Below are 24,841 nucleotides of genomic sequence, written 5' to 3' on the forward strand. Positions count from 1 at the left end.
CCAATAATTACTACAATTCCAAAATAGTGGTCTGAATGATTTACTGTACTTCAAATTCCCCTTGTGACCTATGCATGCCTTTATACAGGTTTTATTGCATGCCTACTATGTGACAGGCATTATTAGATGTTGAGGATGCAGAAATAGGGTAGACACAAGCCCTTGCCCTCACAGCAGTGGTGAAAACAATCGATAAGTATAAGATAGTTTAACGAGTATTAGGTAATATGGGGTACAATTGAGATTTATTCCTTTTTTCCAAAAAAAATTTTAAAATATTTATTTATTTATTTGGCTGCACCGGGTCTTAGTTGTGGCTTGCAGGATCTTTTTTGTTTTTGTTTTTAGTTGCAGCATGGAGGATCTAGTTCCCTGACCAGGGATGGAACCCAGGCCCCCTGCATTGGGAGCACAGACTCTTAACCACTGGACCACCAGGGAAGTCCCACAGTTGAGAGGTAAACAAAGGGAACTCATGGTAGTATCAATAGAATTTTTTTTTTAAAGCCAGTTGGAGGAAGTTACCTGAAGTGTAAACTGAATTCAACCAGGGTTACCATATCATTTACTATCCAAACAGGGACACTCTTCAAAGTGAAAGGGAAAACAGGCACAAACTAGGATGTATAATCACCTGAGAGCTAACCAGTCAAAGGGGAAGAGTGTTTGAGGCAGAAAAAAACCGTATGTGAAAGAGGACAAGGCCCATTCAAATGACTAAAAATCTTTTTTTTTTTTAACATTAGGCTCTGGTTTCCCTCTTACTTTTTACGTAATTTGTGTTCCTACAGTAAGGCTCAAATCAGACAAATATCATATCAACAAAATTCTGAAGAAATCACCTGTAACAAACTAAGCTGACCCCATAAAACTAAAACTAAAAGCACACAATTCCCATCACAAAAGGAAAACAGATATTGAATATATACAATTTATTTAATAAATTAATGTCATTCAAAATACAGTGCCAGAACATTATGCAGTTGAACATGCTAGTAATGTTCGTCACGAAGCACCCGTGCTCACGTTAGATTGGCGGCACCCCGCTACTGCTAGTGGTTCCTGGGATTAATGCCGGAGCAGCGCTAGTTATCTGCTCTTCTGCACCGCTAGTGCAGAGAATTCCTGAACAGGTCACCTTTCTACTCCTACCCCCCCCAACAGGTTAAAAAAACACACCCTGACAGCTAACGAGCATCTATACACAATCACTCTACAGTAATGTTTGTTATTAAATTAGGATGTAATGGCCTGGTTAACCCACTCTAAATCTGTAAGATGGAGAGATACAACAGCAGCAGGTAGTTATATGCATGAGCCAATGTTAATGTAATACAGAAAGTGGAGGCATTTACTGATTAAAGCTCCACACAGACCCGCACAATGAGGGACTAGCAATTCTTATTGCAAGCCCAGCAACTTAAGTCCACACCTGGTAAATGACCAGCTGATTGGAAGACCTGTATTCTAGATAGACAAGTATAAGTTAGCGAAAAGAGAATACATGCACCTAATAGTTAGACTGATCCTGCAGTCATACTTTCCCTGTGCAATACCATAAAATGGAAGATCTTCCTCAACTATAGGATTTAGACAACATTTCTATACCAACATGGACGTTAGTGTTAAGTGCAGCTCAATTAACTACACCGAAAAAACTATTCCAGGACTTCAGAACAGAAGCACAGGAATGAAATACATGTAATAAAATAACCTCAGCATAACTTGCGATATACCACACTAGGGACAGGAAACTACTTTAATAAGAGAACTTTTGGAACTGTACATACACAGGGCTAACAATGTTAGATAATCCAGATTTTTATGCTCTCATGATACACATAAAAGTTTCTCAATTATTGGATAATCTATTTCATATTATGGAAGCATATCTTTCTTAAGACTCACTGATATATATTATACTGATGCAAATATTAAGTAGGGCATAAAAATAAAATTTATCAAAGATAGATTTTTATGTACTCATATTCAGTCCTTTCATAGCCTCTCTCATTTAGCAAAGAAAATGACAAAGCAAATAGATGAGGCGTGCACTCCCTGAACTCCTTACTATACAGATGGTAGTGCAACCATTTCTCCATCCAGTTCAAACTCCTCTGTTCCATCCGGTGAAAAAAGATACGTTGGTGGTTTCCATGGAGATTCTTCAAGGCAGGATGGATAAAGTTTCCCCACAGTGCATCGAAAATCTCTCCCTAAGTCCCACAGTACACGTTCAGATATATGCTGCCGCAGAGACCACCGGTCAAGTTCCAGATCGTATTGGTAAGTGACATATTTAGCTCTCTCATTTAAGTGGGTTTCTCGCATAAACACACATAGAGAATTTGAGATCACAACAGCTCTAACACAGGGATCTGAGTACCTCTTAGCAGGGATGTTGGCTGCCATTTTCCACTCATTTTTATTCACATCATAGATTTCCACAGTTACTGAAGACCCATCTACAGTGCCAGAGGGGAGTCTTATGCCAGAATTGGTAGCAATGTGCAACCCTCCAATATAGAAAATTTTATCACCGAAAGCTGCAGCTGAAGCAAAAGACCTGCTAGTCTGTCTCATGGCCATTTCTACCCATGAATCAGACCTTGGAAAATAACAATACATGAGGTTCAGTGTCATCACATAAATGCAGTCATGAACCACAACTGCTGCACTCCACTGCCAAGCACAAGGCAAAGGGCTTACCATTGTCCATTCATCTTTCTCAGTGTCATATCTTTCTACGGTCCTCCGGTTAAGTTCTCCACCTACACTATCTCCTCCAATTGCATAGATATAGCCTTCACAGCAAACCAAAGATGGCTTTACGCGGACAAAAAGCATCGGGGTCTTTGGAAACCAGGTATTTTGCTGTGCATCAAACCAGTAAAAGCAATTCACAGTTCTAAAGGCAGTCTGAAGTTTGCTTGTTTTACTGTGATTTGTTTTTGTGTTTTTCAGAGGAACTTGACCACCTGCTATATAGATGTCATTATCGGGAGTTACAACGGTCCCAACCTTATGTAAATCAGCTGGTGGGCTGCATAGCTTGTAAACTTTTTCTGCTTGGGGGCTGTAACAGACAGAAGAGTAAAGACTACAAGGATTTTCTGAAGATGCTTCAATGAAAATCATCATCTCTTCTTTAGTCATTCCAAGTCTTGGTTTGAAAAACTTGGGCATGGACTTATACAGACCTTGAACAACTACAGACTTATCATTGGGTGGCAGACCTTGAAACCAAGCTCTCTGTGTTACTTCTGAAAGTGCATCAATTCTGATTTGGCTAAGAACTGAAGACAAATACTGGGATCGTGATTCTGTGTTGTACTCTAGCCACAGCATAGCAGCTTCACGAACTGTCTCCTCCTTTTCTACGTTCAAATTGTCACTACTGAGAATGTCTATCAGTAAGTCATGTGACAGCTGCATGAAAGCTTCCTGGTGATACACAGCAGTGAACTTGTGCTCCACCATCCTTTTAGCACTTTGTTTTAATTCCTCACAACTGAACAGATCAGCAAAACTCAACAATCGCACACAGTTCTCTGCGTTTATCTTTTTAATTAAATATTCTCGACAACGTTGTAACACATCTTCTACCTAAAATGGAAAAAAAAAAAAAGGCTGATCAAGGCAGGCTAGACAAATTTTATTTTTATGTAACACACAGGTATATTAATCAGGTCCCTATACTGTAGTTTTTATTTTTAGATACACATGTTTGGGCTAAGAGATAATGTCTTCCAGTAATAATAAAATTAGAAGACTATGCATAGTTTTGCATTTCGTCTTCCTGTCCAGTGGCCTACTTAACTGCCCTATTTAGGAGTCAGTAGTATAACATTAAATAGGCTCTTAAAAACCTAAACAGCCTTAAAGGGAAAGGGAAAGAAATTAATTCATGCATAAGTTATGTATTTTTTTAAAGCCTAGCAAAATATGTAATTGAGAGAACCAAATGAAAACAATGTTAATCAGTATAGGAAATGATTGCTGTTGAGAAGCTGGATTCTGGTTTTCTCAACATGGACAAGACAGTCATATAGAAGCAGAAAATCATACACAATGCCTAACATACATAATGCCTTATTTGCCTTTCTTACGTGGAGCAGTAGGATAATCAATCAAAAGAATATATTCATGTGCAATTACAAATTACCTACATTTAAACGACCCATCTTAGCCACTCTGACTTTCCTAGATTTGTTGTTTCTTAAGAAACAGTAGATCTCAGTTGAGTCAGAAGTGCTACCTACTATACTTATTCAACGTCACAGTGATTGACTAGAAGCAGTTTGTGATAAGAAGTCAGGTTGCTTGGATTCAAAACCTGGATTGGCCAGTCAACACTTGTACAATATCAGACAAGTAGCTTTACTTCTCTAAGCCTCAGCTTTCTCCTGTATAGGATGGGGAAATCCTTCCTTACAAGTGATTATTTTAAGGATTACATGAGAACCTATATAAAGCATTAGTACAGAATCTGGCATATAAAAACATCATTTCATGTGGTTAATAATAAAAGCCATGTTGGTAGTCACAAAATGCCACATTCCCAGGCTTGCCAGGGCAACTTACTCCCAGAGGCAGAGTCCTGTTTTGCATTTGGCCAACCATATGCCTATAGGTTTCATTAACATGATAGAAAAAATTATAAGGAAAGGTATCACTGTAATAACAGTGTTCTGGAATCCAAATTTCTTAAAATTCCTCAATTTTTTTTAGCAATTCTAAAAAAACGTGCTTTTAGAATTGTTAAAAAATTTAAAAAGGTAATGAAAACATATAAGCTATGGAAGAAAGACAGTTCTTACAGTAGGCATTTCTCCCTTTTAGGTTTGGATTTAGGATGTGAATGTCTTCCATTCTAAAGCACCAGGAAGCTACCATGGCTTCAGTGTCCCCAGAGTTATAGGTATAGTAGGACACTGCACAGTTTATGGCGGGGCGGGGGGAAGAATACAGAACTAAAAAGGAAGACAGGTACTTAAGGCACGGACAGACTGAGTTCTGGTTCCCAGAGTTACACCCAGAAACTGGCATTCGACTGGCATCATTCACATTTATTCAGCACACATTTATCAAGTACCTACTAGGTATCATGAACTGTACTCCCAGAATTTAACCTTTAAAGTTTCTCCCTTTGGAGAAGCTTTATTTCTCCCTTTGGAGAAAATGAGGAAAATATTTTTATATTCCTCTTAAAATTAAAAGAAATGTTGAAGGGGGGCATTCCCTGGTGGTTCAGTGGTTAAGATTCTGCACTTTTACTGCAGGGGCCCCAGGTTCCATCCCTGGTCGGGGAACTAAGATCCCGCAAGCCACGCGGCACGGCCAAAAAAGAAAAAAAGTTGAAGGGGAAACACAGTGAAATAGTTTATCATATGTAAATATATCAATCATCACTTTTTAGTTTAATTCTCCTTAATAGCTCAGTAAGGTCTCATGGCTATTATAAACATTTATGTTTGATAACTTCCATAAGAATCTTGACATTTTCTGTGAAAATACCATCAAAAATTAGCACATCTAAGCTTCTAGCCAAAAAACTGAAGCACTTAAATTTAACAAATGCTGTTAAAAATTTCTTTTACTTGAAATCTAAACCCTGTGGTATATTAGGCAGAATATGAAACTAATATGAAATTTTCACCTATATTTTTAGTCGAGTTCCCATCATAAAACTAAGTTTATTAGCTGATCAAATCCTATTGTTTTTCCCTTACATATTTTAAAAAGAGGAGAAAACTTTTACCTTCTAAAATCTGCAATAAAATTATATAGCTATAAGACACTGAAAAAACCGCTTACCTGCAGGAAGCAAGCTGTTTCATAAAGTTGTTCTACAGTGCTGTCATTTATTGCCAGGTTACCCGTGTATGCGTACGTTATTATTATCTGTAAGGTGGCTGAATCCACATTCCTCAGGTGTATGTGTGTCTGTTTGCTTTCACTTAGTCCACTCATGAACATGGCCCTATAGTAGAGATGGGGAAGACAAATGTAAGGCTAAAAAGAAAAACTAGACAACATGGGATGTTTATTTAGGGTCTTTGCTGATGGACAACTTATAGGGAAAGCTTTCAAGGGAGACAACAGAAAATTATAATCCAGTGCCAAAGATATACCAACCTATTCCACCATGCCATTCTGATAACATCAAAATTAATTTAATCCTTATAGTCATACAGGAATTCAGCAATAAAAAGGAACTCTATTATACGTACTACAACACAAACCTCAAAATCATTATGCTCAGTGAAAAAAGGCAGATACAAAAGACCACATACTGTATGATTCCATTTATATGAAATGTCCCCCCAAAGCAAATATATAGAGGCAGAAGGGAGATTAGTGGTTGCCTAGGGCTGTGGGTAAGAACAGTGAGTGACCGTAAATGGGCACAAAGTGATGGAAATGTTTCAAATTAAATTGTAAAGATGGTTGTACAGCCCTTTAAATATACTAAAATTCATTTAATTGTGTGTAAACTTGATCTCAATAAAGCCGTTAAAAATTTCATTTACTCAAATGATTTCCTAAAAATATGCAGAACAGTTTCCTAAAAATTACATGCAGGAAAATATGCTGGAAAGGCAATGAGTGTTGTGGAGAATACAAAGTAAAATGCCCATATACATGGAAGAGGTAAAAAAACAAAACAGAATATTGTTGCATGTACAGAAATGCCTATAGTGATCATAAGTGGGTAGCACAAGAACTAGCCTGGGCAACCTCAAGGCCAAGAAGATGAGAAAGGCTTTAAAATGGATAAACAGTGAGTCAGGGTAGAACATAAGAACTGTTTTTCCCAGTGACATTGCTGAACATAAGGGCTCATGCAAAACATCGGAAAGATGAGTGGCAGTCAGATCACAGAGGGTTTTTTTTTTTTTTTTTTTGGCCGTGCAGCATGTGAGATTCTCAGTTCCCCGACCAGGGGATCAAACTGGTGCCTCTTGCATGGACAGCACAGAGCCTTAACCACTGGACCACCAGGGAAGTCCCACAGAGGGATTTAAAAATGAGATATAGGAGGGAATTCCCTGGCAGTCTAGTGGTTAGGACCCAGTGCTTTCACTGCCGGGGCCCGAGTTCAAATCCCTGGTTGGGGTAAGATCCGCAAGCCCCTCAGTATGGCCCAAAAAAAAAAACCACACACACAGACATAAGAGTCTGAGCTTTTTATTGTAGATAGTGAAGAAGGATTCACTGAAGGGTTTTCAGCATGGATTTATTAGCATTATAAAATGTATTCTAGGATGAATATTTTGTACTGACAGACCTCAAGGGCCAAAGGCTGGAGATAGGAAAAAGGGTTCTGAGGCTACTGCAATAATCTAGATTAGAAAGAAGAACCACCTGAGCTATGGTGGCAGAAATGGATACAAAAGCTTTTACAAAAAACCAACAAGATCCGGTGATTTTCTGAATGTACGGAATAGACTAGAGTAGGAAGCAGACAGGGAAAGAATCAAAGCTATCTGTTTATCTTCGAATAAGTACCTGAAAAAATATTGTTAACCATTGAGAGAAAAATTATAAGGTCAAGGAAAACAGTTAATCTTGCAAAAAAGGTGAGTTAAATTTTAGGTATGTTTAATTTGAGGTGCGAGCAGCTGAGTCAAATGGAAGTAATACAATAATCAGTTAAGTGTTTAATACAACTGGAACTCTGAAGGTCAGGCATTAATGCAGAAGACTGTGAATTATCTACAAAATGACATGTGTTAAAGCCAAGAAAGTTATCTGAGAGAGACTAAAAAACTAAAAGAAACCCACCCAGAATCCCAATGACAACCTGAGGTAGAGTTCAATTAGAAGAAAAAAGAATGACAGAAGGTTGAGAAACATTCATCAGAGAAGTAAGAACAAGCCAGTCAGGACAATGCTACTCAGGGCAAGAGAGGTAGGGTGTCAAAAACTGTAGAGTCAAGGATAACAAACATTGCAAAAGCAATTAGGAAGGCACTGGTGATTTATAGTGTAGCTCAGAATGAGCAGTAAGAACAGCAACTAAACTTCAGGCAGTTAGGGAATGGAAGAGTGGCAAAAACATCAACCAGGGTGGTTGATAACCTCCTCCCAAAGAATACAGAATGGCCATAAATAAACCCAACCAAGTAACAGAGATTAGGAAGTGCTGTTGAAAAATACCCAACATGTGACAAGAAACTCTAATAAAAACACCAATTGCTACTGGCTTCACTTGTGTGACACGGGAGAATGGGAAATAACAAAAGCAACCTGAAAAGAACTATAGGAGCTCTGAGTAAAAATGGTCATGTGCTTTTCTGTCTGTGCCAGTAGAAGGTAGTTAACTTTGGAAGAGGAAGTAGGGCAAGGGAACAGCTGACTGTACAGATGACACTGAGACTGGTTATTCTAGACTATGGTTTATGACACCAGAATAATGGACTTCTGTGAAGGAACTATGCTTCCTGAAGACCAAAGATTAGTAGAAGCCTAGCCAACTTGATTATAAAAATCTTAAACAGACATTTTAAAGAAAGAGTAAATACTGAATTGCATAATATTATAGGAGGCTAAATTACCATAGTGGAAGAGGTGTTGAGTAATTCTCAAGTAATCCCCTTCATTTAGGGTCTAAAATGAAGTGTATATGTTACCAAGAAGAAGAAACTACCATTTCACAGGTTCTCTGGATTTCAGAAGTTCTTCTGATTCTTAGTGGGATGGAACTGGTAAACTACAAAGGAGGAATGTATCTATTTCAAAAGGCAAAATTTCTAATAGTAAATTTCTAATGATAAAGATTGATAGCAACGTTATATGTAAGGATACCGAAATCTACAAACCTGAAAGCAGAATCCAGTTGAAGAATACTTGGGAGAAAATCAGGTTATTATTGTGGGAATATACAATAACAATAATCTACCCAGTCCAGAGAAAAGATATATATGGGAAGAAAAATTAATATATAAGTGTCTTTGTCTTGTGGATTATGAAACTGGCCCAGACACAGGATTTTAAAGATGGATGGCTTTAAGCCCAAACATGGATAGGACTACTCTTTCTACTATTATTTCTACTTCTTAGTATCTGATTTGCTTTAGGAAGAATATATTCTCTCAGAACACCAAGGATGCTAAAGAAGGGAACTAGTTAGTGATAATAACAGCAGCCTTAAAGAGAATGTGTTGTTTTTAAGATTGTAACATTAATGAAATACTTAAAACTTCTTGGTCTTCAGGAAAACCAATTCCAATCCAATTAAAGATAAATAATAACCTCAGGGCTAGAGAATTTAAAGAATAGTGTTTTATCTATACAATAAAAAACAGACTTATCGAGGAAGAAAAAAAGGTAAGATACCTAACCCATAAACCCATGTGTTGTTACTTCCTGATAAAGATGATGACAATTCAGAAAATATGGAGATAGACTTTCTGCATAGGTTTAAAAGTTACACAAGATGACTGCTAAAATATTACCACAAAAGATTCTACTCTATGATTACAAATATCAATCTGAAAATCTACAACTAAAGCATATAGCTCATTCTAATAATGGATAATCAATTTGTAATTAATAACCATTAAAAAGGAAGAACTAATGGACCCAGGTTTCATTGAATCTATAACCTTGAATTTCTAACACCATCTACTAAGTCAATAAATATGAAAAAACAAAAACAAACAAAAAAACCTGACCATCACAATCATCTGGGAAGCTCTCAAACATACAAATCCTGAAACTCTAACTCAGACCCACTGAATCATAATTTCTAGGTTTGAAATCCAAGAATCTCTATTTGTAGAAGCACAAGAGGATTCTGAGCATCCTCTAGATCCATTAGATTCTCTAGAACCACTGTTTGCAAATATGCTAAGCTTCCTAAGATAAGAAAATCAATGTCTGAAATTGCATGAAATATCCACAGCTAAACCTGAAACAATGGCAGGCAGAGCAAGGCAACTGACATTTGGGCCTTAGCTTCTAAAATCATCATGAGATGTGTTATACTATGTTATGTTTCTACACCTTTGTGTAATGTTAGCCTTGAAAAGTCAAGATTAAACCTGTCCTGTCTACAGCTGCCACTAATGAGCAGCAGAAAATAACTTTCATTGCTGATCTCCACTTATGCCAGCTAAGATTTGTAGCAGGAATATACTGGTCCACATTTCATTCATCTTTATTCTCCCTGTCCCTTTCAAATATTAAGTAAAAATTCAACCTAAGGGCAGAGACCAAATATAGGAATTTATACGCCTTAATTCTTTTCCTCCCATGAAACACATAATAAAGGGAAACCTACCTTAAAAAGATTAAAAGTTGCAAAAGATCATAAAAATGTAAAGTTAAGCTTTATTTATTTGTAATTAGCAAACAACTAAATCAACTTATAAATTCTAAGGCATAGAGAACAAAAACATTATTAACTATTTCAACCTGGCAAGGAGTCTGGTACGGCTAAAACGATAGCACAAATGATGAAAGAAACCAAAAGTGAGAAAAGGAACTCATTTTTGCAAAGGAAATAAAAGTCCTTAACATGTCTAAACAGTACCAATTATCTTCTAAAAGTTATTATTAAGCCTCCTGTAACTCTTAAATTTATAAACGATGACTGTTTTCTAAATTTAACATTTTAAAATCTTAAGAGTAAGTGAAAATTACCCCATTCGTTTTTTGCTTTCAATGAAAAAATAGTATTCTGAAGCTTTTTGCCTCCCCATCATTAAAAGTTTACCTTAGTTAATTTCAACAAATTTCTTGTATTTAATCCTTTGTAAAAACTTCTTTCACCTGCCCCTTACTTACACACGCAAGGAGGTGATTTGACAAGCACTATATCACCCAAACAGAATTTTTTTTTTTTTAACTTTTTTTTTTTTTTTTTTTTTTGCGGTACGCAGGCCTCTCACTGTTGTGGCCTCTCCCATTGCGGAGCACAGGCTCCGGACGCAGGCTCAGCGGCCATGGCTCATGTGCCTGGCCGCTCCGCGGCATGTGGGATCTTCCCGGACCCGGGCACAAACCCGTGTCCCCTGCATCGGCAGGCGGACTCTCAACCACTGCGCCACCAGGGAAGCCCCCAAATAGAAAATTTAAGCAAAACATTAAGACACCTAACTTTTTTTAAAAATTTAAATAATGTTTAAAAGAATTCCTATTAAAAGATTAAAACAAGCTAACATTCTGCATTTGAAATTACAAACTACCCAAGATTACAGTACTTACCTAAAATAAGAACTACATGTTGCAAGAACCATCTTATGACAAGGGAATTCAGTGCCCTCGACAATTAACACTATGTCCGTAAACAACTGCTGTTCATAAAACAGTTTTAACTGTTCCAACAAGGACACAGCATATTCAGTATTGATCTGCTTCTCGTCTTGAGTGGACATGACTGTATTCCATTAATATATCCAGGAACAGATTAGAAAAGTCAGTCTTACTGATGGAAGGTCAAGTGAATGCTTCAGAAATAAAGAAAGGAGAAACTCTGCTTGCTGTTATCTGCAGCATTCAGAACCAAGATTGACACATTCACTAATGAGCAGTATCTTTTTAGGCTTAGAATCACTACCAGGTCATCCTGTGTTAATTAGGGTCTTCAGAGTTTTTCAACACAGTCTGCAGATATCTTGCTCAAATTTGTAACTGGTGTTCAACTCATGAGTGGCAGAGAATAACACACGAGGTAGATTTTGTGGCAACATCTTATGTTCTGTGGGTCCTCTGGAGTAACTAAAAAGAAAAAAAAGTTCAGTTACGAGTATCTAGGTCAGTACATTTTTAGAATACAATGTTTAAAATCGCAGACTTAAATATGAATTATATTTTTTGAAGTTCAACTTTAGACATTACCATAAAAATGAAACATGAGAAAAGGGACATTTAACAAGTTTATTACATTTGTGGTTTTAAGTTAATTTTTTGCCTTCTATACAAAATATAAACATTCTAGAAAATAAGGAACACATCAATAAGCATACATTTTTTAAAAAGTTCTTTAGAAATAAATAATTTCAATTACCAGCAAAGCCAAATCTCCTACTTATTTGTTTAGGAGCAATACATGACTGTAATTGAAGAGGAAAAAAAAACCCCTTTCTCTTGCAAGGAGATTCTCATTTGGGGAGTATAATTTAAATGTATTCACACAGCCTTTATATTTAAATTACTTAAACTATATGATAAATAGATTGAATTTGTTTATTTCCAAAGCATAAACTATATTATAAAATTTGCATGTCAATCCTATAACAGAGATAAATACAACATATCTCTCTGTACAGTGGTTCCTTCCTAGAAATCTTTATAAGAACATACAATTTTACTGAAAAATGAAACATAAAACATGATAAAATAGAGGAATGTATTCCTACATGAAAACTTCATACTATACAGATATTAATGTTCTCAAAATGTGTAAATTTAATACAAATCCAACTTGCAGAAGATTCATCTGCAAGAATTCACAAATACTGCCAAGATATTTGAGGGGAAGGGAGGACAAGTTTTTCCTCATACTCTTAACAAATATTAAAATGTATTACAATTCTACAATAAACCCAAGTAAACAAAAATAAGTAAATACAATAAGTAAATAAGTAAATACAATACATCCATGTTAAAAAAAAGACATTAGATATGATAAAGATAAACAAGTCATTTCAAACTAGAAGACTGGGTTATTTCAACAAATAACGTTGGAACAACTGGTTACCCACTGGAGGAAAAAAAAAACCCACCAAAGTTTTAGTCATACTGCATACGATTCATCAAAAGAAATTCCAGCTGCATTAAAGTTTAATTTAAAATGTTATTTAGAAATCAGTATTTACAACATATGGCAAAGGAATTACAAATCAGGAAAAACATATAGAATATACAGTGCTAGTAACAGTTAAAAACTATCACCCCTATTTCCTAATTAGATGACTCAGCTCCATAATCAGAAAGTCACGTGCTGTTGACATGAAACCTATAAATATATTTGACCATCACTGGAACCACTAATATTTTTTCTCACAAAAATATCACCCATATGTCAAAGAGAAGATCACATTGTACTTCCTGCCAAACTATACTATTACATAAACTGCACACTTGACGTAGACTGTCAAATTTCCAGCCAAGTTAACTATATGGAAGTAACCAAAACAGGTGCAAAGGCAGAGACTTTGGGTCATTTAAGGTAATGACTTTGCTCCTCCAAATCTGAAAGTTACGCTATAGATCTAAGTTTACTATTATAACCTCTAAAGCTAATAATACCTAAAATCACTGGCTATTTTCACATATTAATAATGCAGCAAGGCCCAGTGTTAGTGAGCGTGTCGGAAAACGAGCATTCTTACAGAGGAGTATAAGTTGATACATATGTACACGCCCTTAATCAAAACTCTTGGGACTTCCACGGTGATCCAGTGGTTAAGAATCCACCTGCCAATGCAGGGGACACAGGTTCGAGCCCTGGTCCGGGAAGATCCCACATGCCACGGAGCAACTAAGGCCGTGCACCACAACTACTGAGCCTGTGCTCTAGAGCCTGCGTGCCACAACTACTGACTGAAGCCTGCGCGCCTAGAGCCCGAGCTCTGTAACAAGAGAAGCCACTGCAATGAGAAGCCCACGCACCACAACGAAGAGTAGCCCCCGCTTGCCACAACTAGAGAAAGCCCATGTGCAGCAACGAAGACCCAACAATGAAGACCCAATGCAGCCAAAAATAGATAAATAAATAAACTTAAAAAAAAAAAAAGAATCCACCTGCCAATGCAGGGGACACGGGCTCAAGCCCTGGTCCAGGAAGATCCCACATGCCGTGGAGCAACTAAGCCTGTGTGCCACAACTCCTGAGCCTGTACTCTAGAGCTCACGTGCCACAACTCCTGAAGCCTGCGTGCCTAGAGCCCATGCTCCGCAACAAAGACAAGCCACGGCAATGAGAAGCCCACACACCGCAACTGAGAGTAGCCCCTGCTCGCTGCAACTAGAGAAAAGCCCGTGATCAGCAACGAAGACCCAATGCAGACAAAAACAAACAAACAAAAACAAACAAACAAACTCTTGGAGCCACCTGTGTTCTAGAATTTAGAATTTTTCAGATCTTACAGAGGTAATGTGGTACATATATCATGTATTACAAAGGGTCTGGGGCAGAGCTCCAGAACTGAACATCCTACTATTCTCACTGAGGGAAATATGCACAGTGTGAAAAATAATACTATACACAGTCTTATGTTACTTCAGGTCAAGTTTTGCAAAAAATAATTTTTTAACTTCATTTTAAGAGGTTTTTGAATTTCAGATTGCAAATGAAGTATTATAGAAGATATATTTGGCATTGAAAATGCTTAATACCTCAATCTTTCAATTCTACCTCTAAAAATTTATCTTACAGAAATGCATGTATTAATAGACCATAAGTCCTAACCCCAGCTGCAGGACCCAAAATTGTCCCCATCCGTATTTATTTATTATTTTTTTTAAAAAAAATTGTTTTACTTTATTTTTGGCTGCGTTGGGTCTTTGTTGCTGCGTGCAGGCTTTTCTCTGATTGCGGCGAGCAGGGGTTACTCTTCCTTGTGGTGCACGGGCTTCTCATTGTGGTGGCTTCTCTTGCTGTGGAGCACAGGCTCTAGGCATATGGGCTTCAGCAGTTGTGGCACACGGGCTCAGCAGTTGTGGTGCACAGGCTTAGCTGCTCTGCAGCATGTGGGATCTTCCTGGGCCAGGGATCGAACCCGTGTCCCCTGGCAGGTGGATGCTTAACCACTGGGCCACCAGGGAAGCCCCCCCATCCATATTTAAACCAGGTGACAGGAACTGGTGGGCCAGTGCAGGGATGGATTTAGATTAGACTCCAGAATTCCTTGCAGGGTAGCTGTACAGGTTCACTCTGGTCATTTCTCTGACCTCATACTATGACCTGATTTTTTTGCAGTGACTTTTTTGAGCCCCACTGAATTTGTCTCAGTTTTGCTAGATTTGATTTCTTTTTATCATACGCATGAAACTGTATTAAAACTGAAGTCTGCTTTTAGAATACTACATGGTGAGCCAACTTTATATAATCTCATTGTCACTGCTTTATACACCCTATTCCCACCCCTTCCTTTGAAATCTAGGGTACATTTCTTCCTAATAAAGTAATTTTTATTTATGGTATCTTAATATGAAAATAGGCAGAAAAAGAAAGTCATTCAGACATCGTATTAAGTAAACTTAATTTAAACTGATCTGTATCTAGTACAATCCAAAATAAAATTCAGTGTCCCTTCTCTGGGAACATAGACTTCAAAATGTATTAAATAAAAATGTGAAAAATGGCAAAGTTTAAGATGATCAACGACAACCACCTTAAATGCCCATAACATATTTTTTATAACAAGATTCCTTCTCTCCTAAAAATAAAACTTAAATAATTTCCCAACTTGTTCCAGAAAAAAAAAACAAAACTTAAAATCAATATCCTACATACTCTGAAACATTTCACAATGTCTGTACTATATTACTTAATAACCAATGATATGACACATTTTATGAATTTTCCTTTTAATAAATATATTGTACCATATATCATTCTGTGTTATGCCTAAAATTAGGTTAAAAAAAAAAGTCATACTCCCTGCTGTCTGTAGAATTTAGCATCCTCAGGCTTAGTAATTCTCAGGTATCAATGAAATTGTTTAATTTCCTATTAAAGATTAATGGCTACTTAAATTTAACTCAACAAATGTTTGAGTATTTACTAAGGGCTGGTCATTGTATTGTACTCTAAGGACTCAGACTGAGAGTTGCCAACCACTAGAGCTCCAAACCACCAAGTGCATTTACTCTTACTAGAGCCAAAACACGACTATCATTTAAAAACAGGGTGTTTTAAAAACCAATTATTCTAGACAAACTCAAAAACAAAAAGAGGCAGGCAAATGAATAAAATCTAGCTGTATTGATCTTTCATTTCCAAACTTTTGATAGAGACATAATACAAGAAAATTTTATTCTTTACCATAAGAACAATTGTAGCACAAGTAAAGCGAGGAAAGGAGGCAATTGGCACTTGTCCCCATTGCTAACAGTGGTTCACATTGCAGAGGAAGGAAAAACTTAATGAAGACCTATTTAAACCTTCTGAATTTTGTTAACATATGCAATGATTATTCAATTATAAAACCCAAACTTTCGGGCCTCCCTGGTGGCGCAGTGGTTGAGAATCCGCCTGCCGATGCAGGGGATACGGGTTCGTGCCCCGGTCTGGGAGGATCCCATATGCCGCGGAGCGGCTGGGCCCGTGAGCCATGGCCGCTGGGCCTGCGCATCCGGAGCCTGTGCTCCGCAACGGGAGAGGCCACAACAGTGAGAGGCCCGCGTACCGCAAAAAAAAAAAAAAAAAAAAAAAAAAAAAACCAAACTTTCAAAAGGCATACTACTCTCTTTTCTCATCATAAAGACAAAATATTTTAGGCTTTGCAAGCCATTAAGCTCTCTGTCCCAAATGCTTAATCTACTGTAGCCTGAAAGCAGCAAAAGTCAACCTGTAAATAAATGGACATGACTGTTTCAATAAAATGTTATTTACAAAAACAGACTGCAGGCCAAATGTACCAATCTCTGCTTCAGGCTGTTTCTGAATATAAATATTCAAATATTAAGATCAAATATTAAGAAATTTAAAAAAATCAGTGACAAAAATACGTATCTCAAGGTGTTTTTCCTAGAAGATTGTTTTCCCTTCAGATCACACAAACAAGGAAAACGCACAAACCTCAAATGCTTGAAAGTTGAATTAAATAAAATTCTTATAAATTTATTTATTTATTTATGGCTGTGTTGGGTCTTTGTTGCTGCACGCGCGCTTTCTCTAGTTGCGGCGAGCGGGGGCTACTCTTCGTTGCGCTGCACGGGCTTCTCACAGCAGTGGCTTCTCTTGTGGAGCACTGGCTCTAGGCGCGCGGGCTCAGTAGTTGTGGCTCACGGGCTCTAGAGCGCAGGCTCAGTAGTTGTGGCCGCACAGGCTTAGTTGCTCCGCGGCATGTGGGATCTTCCTGGAGCAGGGCTCAAAGCCGTGTCCCCTGCATTGGCAGGCAGATTCTTAACCACTGCGCCACCAGGTAAGTCCTAAATATAATTCTTAATCTAACCTGTATATATTCCATGTTTCAACTGAAATATTTTAATGTCTCTTACCTAATCACACAACCGCTTTCCCCACTTACTACAGGCTCAGTGGACTTTTGAAACACTTTTTTTTTTAAATCTAGTGTGAGTATCCTTTATTAAGCTTAGAAAAAAAGGACTTTTTTCCTAAAGATAATCTGCTGGGAAAAACTCACAATGAGAAAAAACTATTTTAGAGTCAAAAACACTTTCTCTCTTCTTTTTTATCAACTACAACATATTTACATACATTTGAAAAATAGAAGATGTACACAAGACAATGTGTAAAGACATTTAGTGAACACATGGATTCATTAGATGAACCAAGGGCCAAAGACTGGGAAACCACTATTACTTGCCACATTTCCTGGTACGAGGCACCTCAAGATTAATAGAGAAGTCCTGTTTGTTTGTATGTATGTATGTATGTATGTATGTATTTATTCATTCATTCATTCATTCCTGTATTTTAAAGCTGGTTGTTAGAACATATTCCACAGCGAAAAAACCCAACTAGAATAAGAATTAAATGGGAGTCATACAAACACAATATAACGAAATTCAGAATCTAATGAAGTACAATGTACTCTGGCATTAAAACTATGCACATTCTTACTTTTTTTTTTTTTTTTTTTTTTTTTTTGCGGTACGTGGGCCTCTCATTGTTGTGGCCTCTCCCGTTGCGGGGCACAGGCTCCGGACGTGCAGGCTCAGCAGCCATGGCTCACGGGCCCAGCCGCTCCGCGGCATGTGGGGTCCTCCCGGACAGGGGCACGAACCCATGTCCCCTGCATTGGCAGGCGGTCTCCCAACCACTGCGCCACCAGGGAAGCCCCGCACATTCTTACTTTTTTTCTAAGTTCTGCGCTCAATTCAATATTTTTGATTGATCTGTTTGGTAGCAGAGAATAACAGCAATGAATAAGGTTAGAATGCTATACATAGGATGAGATCCTTTCCTTTTTACCGACTTCCTGCAAATAAGTACAGAACAAAGACCAACTTATTTTTAAATCTAAGAGCTTCCTGTAAGAGCAGAAAATTTATAAATTGCCTGAGATTGAGAGAAAAAAAGGAAAAGCCAAAACTTTGATCCTAACATTTTCTCTAGGATAGGGGACCCCAATCCCCGGGTCGTGGACTGGTACTGGTCCCCAGTCTGTTAGGAAACTGGCCACACAGCAGGAGGGCAGCCTGACCGCCTGAACCATCGCCTCCCCACCCCATCCCCGCCCATGGAAAAACTGTCTTCCATGGAACCAGTCCCTGGTGCCAAAAAGGTTGGGGACCGCTGCTCTAGGATACCCAAGCCTACAAGGTTCTACTGAGTGAATTCCACCACACAAAACAGTTTCAAAACAAACATTCTATTATTAAATGGTTATTAGGATTAAATCAGTCAACAATCCATATCAATATATACAATTCTACTTAAAAATCTGAAACAGCTCTCATGGAAAGTTATTTCAATAGATTTTCCTCCCTTTGAATAATCAATGCGACTATAAAGTAAATTTTCACAGAGCTAACTTGTTTTTCATTTTCACCATAGAATCAAATTGTAGAAAAATCCAACTTTCAAAGTACCTGTACAGCTGACCCTTGAACAGCAGGGGTTTGAACTACACAGGTCCAATTTTTTTCAATGGTAAATACTACAGCACTACACGATCTGCAGTTGGTTGAATCCTCAGATGTGGAACCACAGATATGGAAGAATATAGAATTTGGAGGGCTGACTATAAGCTACATACAGATTTTCTAGTATTAGGAGTGTTGGCGCCCCGACCCCGAGTTGTTCAAGGGTCAGTTGTACTCCAGAAGTTTACGTTGGTTGTCTGAAATCCTCACTTCACTTTCCTATAAAAAAAAACTGTTGAAGTCCTTAGGCTGCAAAAGCTAAAATATGCCCAAAAGTGTATCTGCAAAGAAAATTTACACAAAGTAAATGCTACTATAATACTCATAATTTAAAAATAATAGTAACAATAAATTTTATAGGATCTAAATACTGATATTCAAGGAACAGGAATCAAGATTAATTGGAAAAAGGTATGAAATATTAAAATTAAAAAAAATAACTCCAAATACTTTCAGAGGTTTCAGAGGTTGATGGCAGTGGTTTTTTATTAGGGGAAGCAGATGTGTCTAACTTCACTTTGAAATCTAGTTTTCATTCCCATAGGTGTGTCATTTGTAGTGCCCTTCCACAGAGTAGCTATAGAAACTCAAACATACAAAACAAGCTTTTCCAATGTTATACAGGGAAGACCTGGAGGATAAAGGAAAGAATAAAGGATTAAATAACTACTGATTGTGAATATGAGACTGCTCAGCAATTAACTGAGCTGTATATGTGAAATGAGGAAGGATAAAAAGACAGAGAGGAGGCTGCAAACAAGGACTGCACAAAAATTACACAGTAAGGATAGAACAGTGATAAAAAGGAAGGGCAGTGGGCTACAGGCTATCATCTGTATAAAGCATTTTCAAGCTGTATATTATTAACTTAGGTGATGCTCCGTCTTCCAGTGCTACAAATGTCAATACAGAAGATCGAAAACTTTTGTTAGAATCCCGAGCATTCTGAATTTCATGTATTGCCAAAAAATTAAGAGCGTGAACTGTGGAGCCAAATTACTTGGGTTGAAATCCCAGTTCTGCAACTTACTAGTTGTGTGACCTTTTTCTGTCCTGTAGTATGCTCATCTGTAAAATGGGGGATAAAAATAGAATTCTTCTTAATGGATTAAGGATTAAATGAGTTCTATGAAGAGCTTGGAACAGTGCTGCCTGACACACAACACTACTACTGTGTGCAAAAAAAATTTGCAATTTTTTTTTTTTTTTTTTTTTTGCAGTACGTGGGCCTCTCACTGTTGTGGCCTCTCCCGTTGCGGTGCACAGGCTCCAGACACGCAGGCTCAGGGGCCATGGCTCACGGGCCCAGCCGCTCCGCAGCACGTGGGATCCTCCCGGACCAGGGCACGAACCCATGTCCCCTGCATCGGCAGGCGGACTCTCAACCACTGAGCCACCAAGGAAGCCCTGCAATTATTTTTATTAACGCACTCACTGGTCAAGTTTTTGTAGCACTTTCCTGACTTTCAAAACTTCACACCTATACAGGTCTAAGGGTCCCAATTACAGGGTCTCAACACTCAAACACAGTTCTCTTTTCACACTGGGTGAATATTTTAGATAAGAGAAATTTATTCAAAGATTTTAGGGAGTATTTTGATGGTACAAATCATGAAACAAACTAGTACAACAAAGACTAACCTTGAGAAGGCTGATGCCCATGCAGAAAAACTAAATGATACCAGTCATAAAACAAGCCTTTCTTCATTTCAGTGAGAAAACAGGTTTCTCCTTAGGGAGGACAAAATATTGGTGCCAGAAATACTTTGCTTTCAAGTTACCAAAACAACCCTGACAGTTGAGAATGTTTGGAAGACCACCTGATCTTCAGATTGATTGTCAACCACTACACAAACAGAAATTTTTGGAGTCGTGACAAGCATCAATTAAAAAACAAACACCTGGACTTCCCTGGTGGCTCAGTGGTTAAGAAGCCACCTGCCAATGCAGGGGACATGGGTTCGAGCCCTGGTCTGGGAAGATCCCACATGTCACGGGACAACTAAGTCCCTGCACCAAAACTACGGAGCCTGCACTCTGGAGCCCGAGAGCCACAACTACTGAGCCCACATGCCGCAACTACTGAAGCCCGCGTGCCTAGAGCCCGTGCTCCACAACAAGAGAAGCCACCGCAAGAAGAAGCCCGCGCAGCGCAACGAAGAGTAGCCCCCGCTCGCCACAACTAGAGAAAGCCCGTGTACAGCAATGAAGACCCAATGCAGCCAAAGGAAAAAAAAAAAAAAGACCAAACACCTTGCCTTTTAAATAATGTATCAAGTTTGATAAATTTCAGTACAGCTTCATCTACTCTAATCAAATTCAGAGCCTAGGTCTATTCCCTTGTGCTCCTCCTTTCCAACTATACTGTAAAAACTACATGGCTCCATCAAGTTAATTATGCTCAGTACCCTAAGTAAATTCAGGTCACAAGAATAAGCTCCTGTTCTACATTATGAATAATAAGTTATCTCACTTTAAAAATTAAACAAGAACATAAAGGAGACACCATCTGTGATAGAATAATTATATGAGTGTAGTATGTCCTTTTATTTTGGATATCACTTTTTTCTTCTCAGCTCTGCATAGATTTAAGAAAGCTGGAGAAGTATAGACTAAAGCAAAATTGACCTTAATCTTTTCAATGGGATTTCATTTTCCACCAAATCAATGATTTTTTTCAATCACAACAGCAGAAGAAAATATTTCCCAGATAGTAAATATATTCATGAGGTCATTAAGGGCATAGCTGCTTAACGATGATTATGACTATTTAAATTTCTCAGTTTCTTTAAAAAAAAAGGGGGGGGGGAGGAATTAGGAATACTTAGAATCCCCTGTCTATCATGGAACCGACTACATGTTGCCACTTGTCAGAGGTATGGGAGTGGAGCTGAGAAAAAAAGGGAAGACTTTAAAAAGCATCTCTCATTAAATGATTACAATTTCTCCACGTTTTCTACAATAATCCCTTCTTTCCACACAGAGGAATCTAGGTACTGAAAAAAACAGCAAGGGAACCAGGAGTAAACTTCATATACTTAAAAAGTTACTTGAAGGCTTCCCTGGTGGCGCAGTGGTTGAGTCCGCCTGCCGATGCAGGGGACACGGGTTCGTGCCCTGGTCCGGGAAGATCCCACATGCCGCGGAGCGGCTGGGCCCGTAAGCCATGGCCGCTGAGCCTGTGCGTCCGGAGCCTGTGCTCCACAACGGGAGAGGCCACAACAAGTGAGAGGCCCGCGTACCGCAAAAAAAAAAAGTTACTTGAAATCAACTTATTTCCAATACCCTGAGTTATTTAAATATCATCTGCTCTATTCAAACGCCACAAAACTGAAAATGATAAGACTAAGATATAATGAAGGACTTTGACATTTTCATTCATATTTTTTATGATAGCAGGACCAATCCTTTTTCCTGGGCTTAGGAACGAGAGCAAGAAAAAAATACAACTCTTTTCTAAGTATGCTGGTAAAATCTTTGGGAAAATCAAAGTATCTTTTGGCTTTTGTGACTGCATTCAAGTTTCTATGAATTTACCATCCACTTTACTTTTTTTTTTTTTTTTTGGCTGTATTGGGTCTTTGTTGCTGCGCATGGGATTTCTCTAGTTGTGGCAAGCAGGGGCTACTCTTCGTTGCGGTGCACAGGCTTCTGATTGTGGTGGCTTCTCTTGTTTCAGAGCACAGGCTCTAGGAGCGCGGGCTTCAGTAGTTGCAGCACGTGGGCTCAGCAGTTGTGGCGCGTGGGCTTAGTTGTTCCGCGTCATGTGGGATCTTCCCAGATCAGGGATGGAACCTGTGTCCCCTGCACTGGCAGGTGGACTCTTAACCACTGCACCACCAGAGAAGTCCCTACCATCCACTTTAAACACATTCAGTGCTCAATATTTGGATTTTATGAGACAGCTCGTTATTTCCATTAACCAGAAGAAAATATATGGAGAAGTGTGGACTAAAGCACTATGACACCTTTATTCCCACCCATCTCCTTAAAGGGCATGTGAATAATCAAAGCTAACAGATTTTATGGTAATGCTTATGAGAGCAAAAAGGAGAGAAGCGTTATAGCACTTAGAACTCTTCTTACAAAACTGTAGAGAAAATAGAACTATGTGGAAAAGCACGAACTATAAAGCAAGCTCAACAGAAATGCCATAGCCCTGTACTGTTTACTGAGGACAACAACCTCTTGAGAATTTCAGGGCCCAATCTAACGCGACTTCAATAAACACCGGACCAACAAAAGATCAAAGTGAAGAAGTAAACTTAACGTTAGGAAAATTCTACATCATCAAGACTGGAAAACAACTGACTGGTTTGTCTTTTTGATTTACTTTCAGTCTGAAAAAGTCCTTCTAAAAAAAGTCAGGAAAAAGGTCCTTACCAAAGGTTAACTAAAGTAAGTCACTCACAATTGCGAGATTTGAAGTCCATACCACTCAAATTCAGGCAAAAATTCACAACACAGCGGGAAGGAGGGAAAAAAAACCCACCCTGTCTTAAAAAAAAAAGAGAGAGAAAGAAAACCACTTTGTTAATTCCACCCAGTTAACTGGTTGCCTCAATAGAAGAAAATAAAATTTTAGTCAGACCACATTGCTGATAGGGTTGTTTCTGAATGCCTGAATGCTAAGTGAGCCAGACGTACAGATTCATGTGTCAACAACACGTGACCAGTCCTGTACCCTACGTTTTTGTAACACTACTGATATAGAAAATAGATATTTCACACAAACATACCCTTTCATAGTTAATTTTACATTTTTAGATTCTTTTTCTATTTTCATTTGAAGGGGCAATCGTGGCATCGGACAATTCTAGAGATCTGTGGAGGGTATATTATTCTCTCTTTGAGGTAGTATAAGAGATCTTAGATCAAGAACGAGAAATAAAAAACCCGTTAACTCAAAGTAACCGCTCCACATCAAACTAAGGGATATTCTTCCACTTCACGGTTTCTCAATTCATAGGGAGAGAAAGGTGGTCGAGTTCAAATAAGTTAGCGATTTCACAGTCTAAAGTAAATACGTACAGAATTTTCCGTTTCAAAGGGCAGTTTCTGCTTTCTTTTTAAAATCATCAGTAGATCACAATGGGGCCTCAGTTAATCTAGACATCTCTTGGTTACTTCAAAAGTACCGGGAAAAAAATGCAAGGAAGGTCTTGCCCTCCTACTGCCCACCGTCTCGCGAAGACGCCGCGAGTCCTGAAGGGAAGCAGCTTCATTTTGGCAATGCGGGCGCCAGACGGGGCCAGGGCGCCGCCTGGGAGACCCGCGGCCGGAAACGCCCCCGCGAGTGGCAAGCCCCGCCGCCGCTGCCCCAAGCACCGGCCGGAGGCAGAGCCGCAGAGGGGCCGCCGCCGGGGGTGGAGGGAGGCGCCAGCCGCCCGCACCCCTCCCCCGCCCGCAGCGGAAGCGTCTCCGGTTTGAAAGATGCCGCCGCCGCCGCCGCCGCCGCCCCCCGCCCGCCGAGCCACAAAGGGCCGAGCCCCCTCCCGCCGCGGCCCTCCTCCCCTAATTCCTCCACAGGTCGTCCCCGGGTACCCCCGCCCGGCGCTGGCGACGCCTGCTCACCCGAGTCCCTCAGTCCCGAGGATTGGGATCCGATGCGGCCGGTGGCCACGAAGACACTGGGCCCCTCACGCGCGGCGGCGGGGGCGTGGCCCTGCTGCCGCGGCTAGGGCCGGGGTCTCGCTTCTGCTTCCCTCCGAGGAAGGCTGGCGCCGCCGCCTCCCCTTCCTTCCGGTTTCCCCTCGCGCCCTCCCTCGGTCAGTCCGTCCTGAGCGGAAAGCAGCGTCCTCTCTGGGCGCAGCTGCACTCTCCACAAGGCCCGACCACCGCCAGACTCCTCCCACGGGAGCCGCGCAGCCTGCCCGCGCCGCCTCGTCAGCCCCGGGGCCGCGAAACGCCCGACTAGTCGCTCCCGCCCCGCCCCTGCGGCGCGCTCTCGCCCCCTTGGCGGGCCCCTTCTGAGGCCCGGGAACGCGCGGACAGCAGACGGTGGGCCAGCCTTCGCCAGGTTTCCCTTTCCGCTGCTCGCCCGCGTCTAGCG

General features: G+C 39.5%; 1 protein-coding gene across 1 annotated transcript; it reads right to left on the reverse strand.

Annotated features, from left to right (window-relative positions):
* Positions 1 to 917: 917 nt before the first annotated feature.
* On the reverse strand, positions 918 to 24,841 carry KBTBD2 (kelch repeat and BTB domain containing 2). Its single transcript, XM_082633170.1, has 4 exons — positions 24,364 to 24,841; positions 11,215 to 11,727; positions 5,818 to 5,983; positions 918 to 3,606 (listed from the first exon to the last, which is right to left on the reverse strand). The coding sequence occupies exons 2-4, from the start codon at positions 11,382 to 11,384 to the stop codon at positions 2,071 to 2,073; spliced, it is 1,872 nt and encodes a 623-aa protein (XP_082489296.1). The 5' UTR covers positions 11,385 to 11,727; positions 24,364 to 24,841; the 3' UTR covers positions 918 to 2,070.

This window comes from Mesoplodon mirus, assembly GCF_964341445.2.
Source record: "Mesoplodon mirus genome assembly, chromosome: 9".
NCBI lineage: Eukaryota > Metazoa > Chordata > Mammalia > Artiodactyla > Ziphiidae > Mesoplodon > Mesoplodon mirus.

Bases quoted from the DNA above. Each gene is read 5' to 3' on its own strand.
- KBTBD2 (XM_082633170.1), bottom strand. From the start codon at position 11,384: ATGTCCACTCAAGACGAGAAGCAGATCAATACTGAATATGCTGTGTCC. The intron at 5,984-11,214 runs GTAAGTACTGTA...TCTCTACTATAG, and splicing joins ACATGTAGTTCTTATTTTAG to GGCCATGTTCATGAGTGGAC. The intron at 3,607-5,817 runs GTAAGCGGTTTT...TTTCCATTTTAG, and splicing joins AAACAGCTTGCTTCCTGCAG to GTAGAAGATGTGTTACAACG.